Source organism: Zonotrichia albicollis, chromosome 12 (genome assembly GCF_047830755.1).
Source record: "Zonotrichia albicollis isolate bZonAlb1 chromosome 12, bZonAlb1.hap1, whole genome shotgun sequence".
Taxonomy (NCBI): domain Eukaryota; kingdom Metazoa; phylum Chordata; class Aves; order Passeriformes; family Passerellidae; genus Zonotrichia; species Zonotrichia albicollis.
In genome coordinates, this window is record NC_133830.1 from 21,542,921 (window position 1) to 21,555,032 (window position 12,112).

Consider the following 12,112-nt stretch of genomic DNA (forward strand, 5'->3'; position numbering starts at 1 on the left):
AACCACAGTGTACAGAGAACCTCATCTGAAAGCAATCTTTACAAGTTTGCCTTGTTGATACAGTCAGAAAAATATTTTGAGGGGATATTTCAATAGAAACTTTATCCCTGAACAGAACTCAATCCCAAATCACTTGCCATTGAGAACAATTTTTTAACTGCACAGTTTAGAATCATTCCTCAGGCATCTCCAACTGCTCAATGTGAAACTTGGAGGATGATTTTCCTTTTTCAGCATTTCTCAAATTAATTCTTGGAGTTAATGACAAGAAACATTCTGAACACAAAGAAAACTTTAGTCTTCTGGATAGAGGAAAATACATCTGCAGCCCTAAAGCTGAATATGGATATCACAGCTATAGTGATAGTTTGGGCCTGCTGGAATTGCAAACATTAAACCAGCAACTTAACTATAATTATTTCAGAACACATTCTTTTATTCCTACACAAAGTACTAGCATGGGGAGTTATACTGCTGTACCCAGAAAAAACTTCCTGTGCCTTCCCATGTCACCAAATGCTCACTCATTCCCTCCCATTGTGCTTTTCTTTATTCTATATAACACAATCGAAAAACATTCAAAGAGGCCACAGGAATAAGGATGGAATAACCTGTGATGCCAGAGAAGTCCTCAGATATTCAACAAAAATATAAAAAATTAGATTAGAAAATGAGCCAGCCTAATTTTAACACATTCCATGCTTCAGGCACCTATATGCACGTAGGAACCTAGTATTCTATTAAAAAAAAAAAGTTACTGTATTACCAAGGTTGCAAAAGTTAAAACATGTTGCCCATACTTCAAGCCAAACTGTATCTGTTTGTTGTCAGCTTATATAATCACTTCCTATCCAAATATCTAAGGTTCCTAAAATTCATTCATATAAAAATAATAAAAAAAAAACTCCAAGCACAGTAAGATCTTGAGAGTATCTTCTCTTCTAACCCTGATTTCCATGAACTTTATTCTGCTTACTCATACTGAATACATACACATAAGAAATGCAAAGGAATACTCAGAACTAAACTTGTAGCTGACCTGGGGGTTTTTAACCTTTGTACCAATTTGACAGGGAGGGAGGAAAGCAACCAAATCTCTCTAGAGTAATCATGTGAAATTACCTCAAATTTCTTTCTTCTAAGAACATGCTGAAAACTATTTGGTCATGAAAGACAAGAGAGAAAAAACAACCAAGAGTTTCCTGCATAAAACTGCAAAACCTTCAGAAACTTTATCAGAACTTATCTCACCTACTGTCTGATACAAGCAAGCAAAGCCCCAGCACACCATGCAGCTGGAATTGTGTGCCAAATTAAAGCCACACTTCCCATGAAGTCCATAAAGCATATCTGCAACTGGGAAACTGCTTTTCCAGCAGTAATTATTACTCACTGAATTGGCATGCCCTAACTTATTTATAGACTCCAAAACAAAGCCAAGCAAGTCGTCTGTCATGCAATTCCTGCAATGGCAGCTCAGCCATCCTCACCATTGCCTTCCCCCCTACACCTGTGCACACAGGAAAAACAACCGACAAAAAGCAAGTCCAACTAGCCAAATACTAGTGGCTGTCTGCTGCAAGATCCATTGGATCTTTCCCTCTTAATATGGAAAGTGCCTTCCTGGACTGGGAACAATGTTAAGGACCACTAAAATATTAGCATTTTAAACAGTAACACAAAGTCTCTCTCACTGAGAGCTTTCAAAGAAGTTTTATTCCTCTATCCTGTTACCATTCTTAATTTGTTTGCACAGCATGACAAGATTGAGAACGTGGCTGTTCCCAAAAAGCATTTAGAATGCTATTATAAATAAATCTTATTCATTGGAGTCAACTTTGTCAGTACTTAATTCACTCTTCTGTCTGAGAGAGTATGACAGTTATTCCCTACCACTGCTATGGAAATGTGTGTGTTGAAACTCTCCCATTTGAGCAGAAAAGTGAAACTGGAGACATTCCCACCTATGCTACTGAGTGTGAGGAGCTCATGGGCATGAGAAGCAGGAGTGCTAAGAAAGTATACAGCCAAAACCAATGGAATGGTACCAGGTCAGTCACTTGTGCTTTCAGAAATGCGGAGTTCCACTCAATAAGAGCTCAGCATATTTCTGTTGCACCTGACATGCTGCCATATTTGTCCAATACTCATTTCTGAGGAGAAAAAATGCCCCAGCAAACCAAGCACCTTCACTCCATAGGTGTTATTTTTAGGTAGAATTCAGGACAAAAGCAGACTTCCCGTCAGGAAAGTGTACCACTGAAACTAGACCTCATACACTATACAGGACCCAAACTAAAACCAAACTGTCCTGATTTCCCCCACCCACAGAGAACACTCTGGCTAGGCAGAGCTCAGTCAAACCCTTGCTTTCAGCTCTTCTTTCTAGACAGCCACAATTTGCATTGCTCGAAGGTTTCTATAAACTGGGCATGTCTGACCTCAAACACACATGCAGTCCACCTCACCCAGCAGCAATGTCTGGAACAAAAGGATGCCTTTCCCCAGGTACTCTGTCAAATTACACACACATTATTTTAAACCCATTAATAGCAACTGAAATCATAAGGCTGACTAGCAGCATCTTCACTTACCTAAAAGAGCAGCAAAAATAGGAAAGCGATTTGGATTCAGGTCCAGTTGCTTGGCAACTTCATGCATTAGGTATTGGCTTGTTGTGAGGCTTTTCCCATTCCGGCTCAGTTTTAGGGCATGGGCACTGAAATAGTAAGGGATGTTGCACAATGCATAATCGGAGTCATATGCAACCAAACCATGGAAACCTTTTTCTCTGCAGAAAGCAATTACTTCTTGATGATGATCTTCAATGCTCTGTGCAACCTAGAGTAGAAGATAGAGCAATTAGCTTCAGCATAAATGGAAGCACTGATTGATCACAACTATTATGATATAGTGGGTTGTTCTGAAATGATACACGTGAATTTAAAATACTCGAGATATTTTTGAAGTAATTAAAAAAATCCAGTGATGCAGCACATACAGACAGGACCTCAGGAGCACTTGGAAGCACAGCACACACTTCTGCAAGCCTGCGTGCTGCACTGGCATTGTGCACTAGTGAACTCATCTGAAAAAACTGCTTATTACCAGAAACATTTCAACTCTGAAGATATTACTGTTCCAGCGTCTGTACCAGCTCATGGGAAAAGCCTTGAGGATGTGACTACTCCAGCAGTTCAGTGCATAAAGATGCCCCCCATGATCAAACAAACTCATGGTACCTTTTGAAGTTTTTTGAGCCTTTTAAACGGGCCAAACACAACCACAGATGAACAGAGATAACTTTGTTGACCCTTCAAATGCAAACCTTGCTGTATTAAGCCAACTTTTTTTCTCATTTCCACCTTCAGCCAAATCCCTTCATGCACAACTGAATCTGATGGTGCAAACTGCTTTGAGTTTTTAGCCCAAACTTCACCTCTCCACTCCTGTTGCCTAGCAAAGCCCATATTTTAGGCTACAGAAATCAGATGACTTGAATAGACATGTGCAGGGAGACATGGGCCAATGCCTAATGTTGGATATATAAAAGGAACTCTTTCTGATCAAGAAGCTTATACTGAAACTGAAAGTCACATGAGGACAGGCCAGGACCTACAGCCCTGCATTCCACCACACCTTCAGAACTGGTACAATTACAGTATGCATACAAGCACACTCAACAAGAGCCAGCTGAGGAAAGTGGAGGGGAAAGGATCCCTTTGGATCCCCAATGCCTCTGCCATCCACAGACACAATACACATTCAGCCACACAGAAATCCTCTTGCAAGTTGGGTGTTGGTATAACCCATCCTCACTGAGTTACCCCTTTTAACAACAATACAGATAGCAAGTTATCCCAAAATAGACCAGTACAAAACTATTAGCTTCAGTCTCCACAGCATACATGAATAAGCACAGCCTTAGTGCCAGCAAGGCTGTTTATTTCCTCTGCAGACAGGAGACAAGGTCCACAGCCCCTGCAGTCACCCACAGCAAGTTTACAGTGACCCTTCCTCTTCTACTCAGGTCTTGCACTTGCTGAGGCTGCTGCTGAACTACCATATTCCAGAGAGGTATAGAGGTATGTCAAATGTTACTTCTCCTGTGCACCTCTGCAAGATGCTCCCTTTCAAGCCAGACCCTGAGCAGTGAAACAGTCAGCACCTCACCTGCTCCTGCAAACAAAGACCAGCTCACTAAGCTCTCCCTACTACTAATCCTACCATCCCATAGTGCTCAGAAAATGTTATTTCTTCAGAAACTTCCTCGATGGACTGTTTTTGAAATTTACTTTGTGACAAGAACACACACACAACTCATTTTTCTCACAATGATGCTGCCCTCTAGCATAAGGTGTGGGAGAAACCATAAACACTTTTGGAAAAAATTTAAAGACATCAGATTTACATAGTTCCTAACTAAAGGAACGCAACTTAGGCTTTACCCCACCCCCACCCACCAGTCTTCACAGGTTTTAAATTAGAAAAATCCCTCCAATGTTTTTTAATTAAGGGTAGATAGATTTAAATTATGTCCATATCTCTAAACCCAACCTCTCTGCATGCACAAGCAGCTCTGATCTATAAAAAGCCAAGTGAGAACTTCTTCTGCAGCACTAGGTGTGACATGGGTGTGCAGATAACGCAAGAGGAAGCTCTGTGTGCAGCTCCTCTGATTTTTTATGAGCTATTTCCTCTATCTCCACAGCCTGTAGTTCCCACCCCATTTTACAGAGCTCTTTAACCCAGCACGAACCTGCTGTGTGCTCAGGGAATACCAGAATCCATGTTCAAATAACTGAACCATCACCAGGAAAAGAGTGGCATTTACCAAAGTACAGTTAACCCACAAAGTTCTGACAAGATGGAAGTAAGAGATAAATCTCATGGCTCTCAAAGTGCAGAGGTACCCAGAACAGCAGGCTTCAAAAGGAGAGGGATGTGGTGGGAATCACAGTCAGGAATGTGGAACCATTCTCAAGTCTAAATCTTGTGTAAACATTAATGGTGCTGGCTCAGAAAGAGAGAATCCTGCTTGAGTAAACACACAGGAGCACCTTAAGGTACTGGGAACAAAACAGTCCCCCCAAGTATTAGAGTTATTAAGAACTCCACTACCTAAATATTTCGATTTTAGCAAACCTACTTAGCATAAAAGTTTCTTTTAAGAATTATTCTCCCCAAACTGAAAACCACCAGGTCACAATGAAACTAAGAACCCGCAGGATATTTGTTATAACCTGGAGGAACCTGTTATTTTTACATCCTGCTGAAACCATCTGTGAGTGATTTATAATTGTTCTGGATAGAAGACATTACTTTTTCTCCTCCCTAATTACCAAAATGGATTAAATTCATGGCCACTTCCTAGCTTCACACAGAAACCTACTCCAGACTCAAATGCTCATAAAAATATGAAAATCAGTTTCACATTTAAAGTCAATCAGTATTCTCAACCCAACTCCTCAAAACAAAGTAAGAAAACACTATCATTTAAAAACTGTTTTATGCATATGTAGATTTTTTAAATCACCTATACAAGTAAATAAAAATCACACTTTCAGGATGCATTTTGCTCTGTGGCTCAGGAGGGCTACACCAGAGTGTGTGAGAATAAAACTGAAGGAAGATTTAGAGAAAAATATATGTAACAAAGCAGATTTAGAAATATAATGAATCATGTAAGAAAAGAAGAACAGCAGAGAAGGAAAGTGCTTTAAGCTCAGCAGTATCTTTGATGTGTATTATGCATGTGACCACTATAACCATGAAACATCCTTCCTAACCTGAAAATTAACCCATTACAACTAGATTTATCATCAGAGTTTCTGGACAACTGAAAAAACTGAGGCATCAAACAGAAATTGCTGATATCCTTCCCATCCCCAGGACATCTGAGCAATGCAGAGAACCAGTGCAGCTGGGACATGCATGGTGGTGGCTCAGTGGTTTGGACAGCAACAATCTCTCTCCTCCCACACCCCTCAGTATCTGGTAAGAAGTTGTCAACTCCTGGGGCTAACCCAACACAGACAAATAAATATACACCTCATAAACCTTCTCTATCAAACTGGAGGGGATACTGTATTTACTGAGATTTTGCAAGTTTGGGGTATTTTTAATTTTTTTTTAATGAAAAGGGAGTCAGTATGAGTGTGCTCACACTCCTACAGCTGCTTCCAGAGATTAGGAATAAGGCCTGTCACCAAGAAACCATAAAGGAGCTAAAGCAGCAGCACTGGAAAGTAAACAGAATCCTACAGGGTAATACCTTTGTCAAATGCAGCAACTCGGTTCAGATGTAATGTACCCGAGTCAGATCTGTAACAGAAAATGCCTAACAAACTAACAGCCACCTCAACATACCACAAAACTATTGCAAGCACTAAATTCCCCCTGATATCAAAATAGCTGCCTTTCTGTTGGGTACTATGCATTTTTATGTTGCATTAAATCAAGTCTCTACTTTAAAACACTAAAAGAAAAAAAAATTCCTTCTTTTACCCCATTCATTGTTTTAACTAATGATCTCTGGGTCCCAATAAAAAATGAGGAAGATTTATAATGCACCCAGAAACAGGTCAAGGTAAGGACCTTCACTGCATGGGCCCTAAAACTTTTTCCTGAAAGCACAAAACTATTTCCTAGCAACGAAAGGTCCCCAAAAATTCAAATGATAGGATGTTTTACTTATTGTGCAAATTCCCACCATCCAAAAAACGTAACACCATTTGGCTTCTACGATGACCAGGAAAAATGACTGCAGCAGACGCGGCCATAACCTCCTCAATCCAAGCAAGGCCAAGCCCAAGGCATCACGTTTGGCAGAGCTGCACGTGCCCTGCAAGAACGAGCTTCGCCTCCACTTCCAGTTTGCTCCACACACGCTTCGCCTGGCGCAGCGGCCCCGGCCTGCTGACCCAATCCCCGCCACGGCCCACAGGGTGGGACCTCCACTGCCGAGTGAACTCAGCATGGCTGCGCTCCAGCTCAGAGCTCCTCCGCACATGGGCCTGGCCCAGCGAGCAGGGCACTACGAGGGAGCAGCACCATTCCCGCCCTGTTGGCAGAACTAGGAGAAACTTCACCCAAAGCCACCTGTGGGGTGAGCTCCTTGGAGAGAGGCCTCTGTACCCCAGGCCTGCAGCCCAGCCAGAATGTTTCTCATCCGCTGAAAGGCCAAATTACATTAAGGTGCTGCTAGTGATCGAGCAATTCCCAAGATTACACAATATTTTTCTACCGACAAAAGTAATTTAGGATAATAAAACATGAATATGTGCTTCCCTCCTGCTGCTCTTCCCTCCCCAGCAGGAAGGTGAGCAGGCAACTCCTAAAACTGCAGCTTCATCCCTGGGCTTGCTTTTCCAGCGTCTTGTGTTTCAATATACACAATCGCTCAGCTGAACAGAAACCATCATAAATCAGGAACGCCATGTGGAGAGATGCGACGTGGTCATATCCTGCAACCTTTGAAATCGTAGCCTTCGAGCGCAAAACGGCCATGAAGCCCAGCTCCGACATGAAGGGCTGTTTGTGGGGCTGGAAAACGGAGGTTGCCCCTTAAAATAAGGAGTTTAAAACAAGAACTGCCAGCTTGGCACTGCTGATTGCCCAAAACTATAAGTGACGCTGCTATGGAGTAAGGAGCCAGTTAGTCTACAACTGTTTTTAAAAGCTTGTTGATACTGAGAAAACGCTGAGCAAACACGAGAACCTCCATAAAGCCAAAAGTGGCACCCCTGCGTTTTTTGCAGCGAGCCATTTCCCCTTCAGCCCAAGTTTAAAACACCTCGCCTCAGCCGGGAACTTGTTGCAGATCCATCCTGTGCGAGAACTGATTAGTTTTTTTTTTTTTCCTCCCCTCAATAATTAATTACAGAGATGCTTTTCGCCCACCCGCTCTCCCCTGCGGTACCACAGCCCACAAGGCAAGAAGGGACATTTTGAGTCAACGGAGCGAAAGAACATGGAGGCAGAAGCCGCCCTGCTGCCGGGCCGGGCCATGGGCGCTGCCAGTCGCCCCGCCAAGGCCTCCCGGCCTCCGGCCTTGGGGGGGCGGCGGGCAACGCCATGTAAATAAGCCAAAATCCCCCGGGGATTGAGGCCGCCGAAAGTTGTGCCGCCCCCGCGGGTCTGGGCGACATTTTGAGGCGCTGAGGGGAGCGGCTGAGGGTGCCCTCCCTCCCCCCGCGGGCAGCCCCCGCTGCCATCTTGGAGCCGGGAGGGAGCGGCGGGGAGGGGGCGCCGGGACCCCCGGGCGGGGGGGACTCCGGGCTCCTCCTCACCTTGATGTGGAAGCGGATGAGGGCCAGGCGGATGCAGTGCGCCATGCAGACGGGCGGCAGGAACCAGACCTTGGGCGGCGGGGTGCCCTTGTTCTGGACGTGGCTGACGATCTGCTGCGCCGTCTGGCGCTCGTTGCCCTGGCGCTTCACCCACTCGTGCAGCCGGGCCTTCTCCAGGGCGCCGTTGAAGAAGACGAAGAGCTCGATGTTCCCGTTGAAGCAGGCCTTGGCCAGGGCCGCCAGGTAGCCCAGCATGTGGTTCCACTGCCCGCCGCTCACCCAGTCCGTGTAGAAGCCGCCGTAGAGCCGGTGCAGGCAGTTGTCGGCGTCGATGAGGAGGCGCAGCGGGGTCTGGGGGGGCCGCTGGCGGCCCCCACCCACGAGGCTGCCCCGCGCCAGCTTCTGCAGCTCGACGGGCACTACGGCGCTGGGGCAGTGCTTCTCGATGTAGTCCTGGAATCCCTGCACTCCCATGGTGAGGACCGGGCGGCGGCGGCGGGCGGGCGAGCGGGGGCCCGGCGGCGGCGGCGGCAGCAGCGGGGTCTGGGCTCGGGCCGGGCGGCGCGGCGGCGGTGGCGGGCGGGCGGTGGGAGCGGTGGAGCCGGGTGGGAGCGCTGGCTGCCGTCAGTGGCCGATCAGGGGGGAGTTGTATGGATTAGTGGGGGGCTCATGGCTGCCGCGGCCGCCATGTGCTGCGCTCACAGAGCCATGGCTCGGGGATCCGGGCGGCTGCGGCTCCGACTGCCGGGGGGCGGGGGAGCGGCCGGGCGCGCAGGAAACCAACCCGCCGCCGCCGCCGCCTGCGGCAGCGAGAGCGGAACGGGCGGGACTTGGCGGCGGCGCCGCTGCCACTCACACACCGCGCGGGGCCGCGGCGGGAGCGCGGGGAGAGCGGAGTGCCCTCGGCGCCGCCCGTGCTCGTAGCCCGGAGCCCCTCACGGCCCCCTGCCCTGCCCTGCCCTGCGGCTCTGGCCCGGCCCGGCCCGGCCCGCCCGCCGCGGCCGTTGCATAACCCGGGCATGCGCGGGAGCGCGGCGGAAGCGAGTGGCGGGGAAGGGGAGGGGGCCGGAGGCGGGGAGCGGCGGGGGAACCGGGGCAGGGGTCTCCCGGATCGGCCCGGCCCGGTCCTGGCCCCGCGCTGCTGGCCAGCGGCGCTCCATCAGCCCCGCGGCCGCCGTGGCGGACGCCGCTCGGGAGAGCGGCTCCCCGGGCACCTGTTGCTCGGGGGTGTTGGGCCGTGCAAGGGCGGCAGAGGAGGTCCCACAGCGCTTCGGTTCCGCCCGGGGAGCCGGGGGTCTCCCGGGCCGGTGCCGCGCCCGGCCTGGCCACAGCTCCTCCGGTGAAGGTGACCGGCTGGCCTGGCCTCTCCCGGCTGAGCGTTTGCTGCTGCTGGTAAAGCTTCCAGATCGTAGAATACCCCGAGCTGGAAGGGACCTGCAAGGGCCATCGAGTCCAGCCCCTGGCCCTGCACAGACACCCCAACAATCCCACCCTGGCTGTCCCTCAGTGTTGTCCAAATGCTCCTGGAGCTCTGGCAGCCTTGGGGACATGACCAAACCCAGGGGAGTCTGTTCAGAGCCCCAGCAGCCTCTGGGGGAAGAACCTTTCCCTGATGTCCCCCCTGACCCTGCCCTGGCCCAGCTCCAGCTGTTCCCTGGGTGCTGTCCCTGTCCCAGAGCAGAGGTTGGAGCTGCAGCCCCTGGAGCTGTGACCTCAATCTTCCCTTCTTCAGCTGAGCAAACCAAGTGCCCTCAGACACTTTGTAGGGCCTCTCTGGCCCGTTCACCATCTTCTTTGCCCTCCTTTGGACATTCTCTAATTGCTTAAGATCTTTCTTGTATCGTAGCAGCTGAAACTGCACACAAGACTTGAGGTGAGGCCGCATCAGTGCAGAATAGGGATATGCAATCACCTCCCTCAATGATTTTGGCAGCCTTTTCACCTCTAGACATGCTAGAAGTGGCAACTGCTTGCATCTTGAGAGCTGCCATCCACAGGGCAGCCAAACTTGCCATAACTGGTAAATGAGCATAAGTATCCACTACCAGGGAAGAAACCCATAAATGAGCATTACTATCAATTACTGGAAGAAACCTGCTCTTCACTGCACTGCAGTGAGGAATTAACTGTCTCCGGTTGTACCAGAAGAAATTATTTTTTAAATGGCCAAAGTGCCCAAGCTCCAGAGATTGCCTGCAAGTTTATCATTGCAATAATACCACAGCACCTGAGCAGTTCTTTGTTGTTTAGGTGTTGGAAAACTACGGAAAGTGTCAAACTGCTGATGCTGTATGTTCACATTAATATTTTATTAATGAGGAAAAGCATGTTGGTAATGAGATTTCAGTCAGGCTGGATTGACACCCACAGTAAATATTCCCAGCAGGGAATAGCTGTTGCAGCAGGGGTGGGCCAGCTCACTCCCAGGCAGTGAGTGCCCTGGATGTGTGTCTGAGCCCAACTGGTGCAGCATCAGCATGATAGAATAAAGAATCCTGGAAAAGCTATGGAAGTAATCAATGACAAGTGCATGTTTCTTCTTGGAAATCTCTTTTTGCAGTAATCTGAGAGTGTGGTTTCCTAAGTAAATATTCTGATCTCTTTCTGAACTACTTTCCCCTTAGAATTCTTAGATTATCCTATAAGAATAGATATGCTCTAGTAACATTGAAATAATAAAAGAATTTGGAAGGAACTTTGAGGAACACACAAAACATGGTAGGAGGCCAGTAGTGCTAATAGAAGGAAAGTGGATCAAGAAGAAAGAACTTCAGAATTTCAAGTATCCTAAAAAAATCACCAAAATTTGGTCAAAATAACAAGTACTGCCATACATGAGGTGCCTAAAAATCAGACTGTCAGACAGCCCTGCATGTATCCAATGCTCCAGCAGTGCAAAACTTGATCACAAACAAGCCATTCTCTAAGTAGCCTTGTGAGCAATAACTGAGTCAAGAAGAATTCACTTCTTGTCATTAATTGTCTCACAGGGTCTTTAATTTCTATAGTCTTTGGAATGGCAAATAATCTATAAATAAAAGATGATAAATTTGCTTGTGTCTTTTTCTGTTTTGTTATTTAGGAAGGAAACTAGTCCAGAGCATGTGCCACCAGGAGCCTGGCTGCCAGCATCCTTGGAGTCAGGGCAGCACAGCAGAACTGAGCACTGCCAGCTCGTGCCCAGCCACACACACAACCCTCCCTCCCCAAAGAGAAGAGAGAGGAAAAGCAGAAGGGGAACAAGGTACTTCCAGAACTTATTTAATATAAACTAAAAGTTTGGCCAGACAAGAAGACAATAGAAAATAAGTTAAATTTATGGAAAAACAAAATTACTGTGGAAAGCAGGTAGATTAAGCTAGACTTAAAGAGCAATTAATCAAAGACACAAGGCAAACAAAGTGGTTTTTTCATCCACCAGCAGCAGAAAGCATGCAGGATTCATCAATCTTCTACTTCAACACTGAGACACGTGTTCCAGAGTTCCCAGATGTTGGTTGTGTAAGGGAAGGGTTAATAGCAGTTGGTAATAAAGTCAGTGACTCATTATCCAACCTGTACAGAGGCGAATTAGGAGTGGCTCCCTCAAAGGAAGGAACTGAACAGTCATTAGGAAGAACTAACGAATAACCATGTCAGAGCAAGAGCAGAGATGAATGTTATCAGTTTAGTCTTGGTTCCTCTGTTAAGGAAGGTCAGTCCCACAGCAAGATGAGCATGGACACAGCCTGTGGAACAGACTAGCCACTGGGACCTGAAAGGTACGTCTGCCTGGGGGAATAAATGCATACGTTATCCGTGGGAAACACTTGTTCAGTGTA

The 12,112-nt window shown here is 47.3% G+C and overlaps 1 protein-coding gene and 1 long non-coding RNA gene across 10 annotated transcripts in view; one reads left to right on the top strand and one right to left on the bottom strand.

Annotated features, from left to right (window-relative positions):
- FAM120A (family with sequence similarity 120 member A) overlaps positions 1-9,292 on the bottom strand; it is a 47,956-nt gene extending 38,664 nt beyond the window's left edge. For both annotated transcript variants that reach the window (XM_005494327.3, XM_005494325.4), the window contains exons 1-2: positions 8,292-9,292; positions 2,595-2,841 (exon numbers count right to left, since the gene is read on the bottom strand). In XM_005494327.3, coding sequence (XP_005494384.1) covers positions 2,595-2,841; positions 8,292-8,765 — 721 coding nt within the window. In that variant the 5' untranslated portion in view covers positions 8,766-9,292. The remainder of the gene's footprint in view (positions 1-2,594; positions 2,842-8,291) is intronic.
- The window catches only part of LOC141730665 (uncharacterized), a 31,679-nt gene continuing 28,193 nt past the window's right edge, over positions 8,627-12,112 (top strand). For 6 of the 8 annotated variants that reach the window (XR_012582270.1, XR_012582273.1, XR_012582272.1 and 3 more), the window contains exons 1-2: positions 8,627-8,766; positions 11,374-12,052. This is a non-coding gene — a long non-coding RNA (uncharacterized LOC141730665). The remainder of the gene's footprint in view (positions 8,767-11,373; positions 12,053-12,112) is intronic. The other 2 variants (XR_012582275.1, XR_012582274.1) reach the window with 2 other exon arrangements.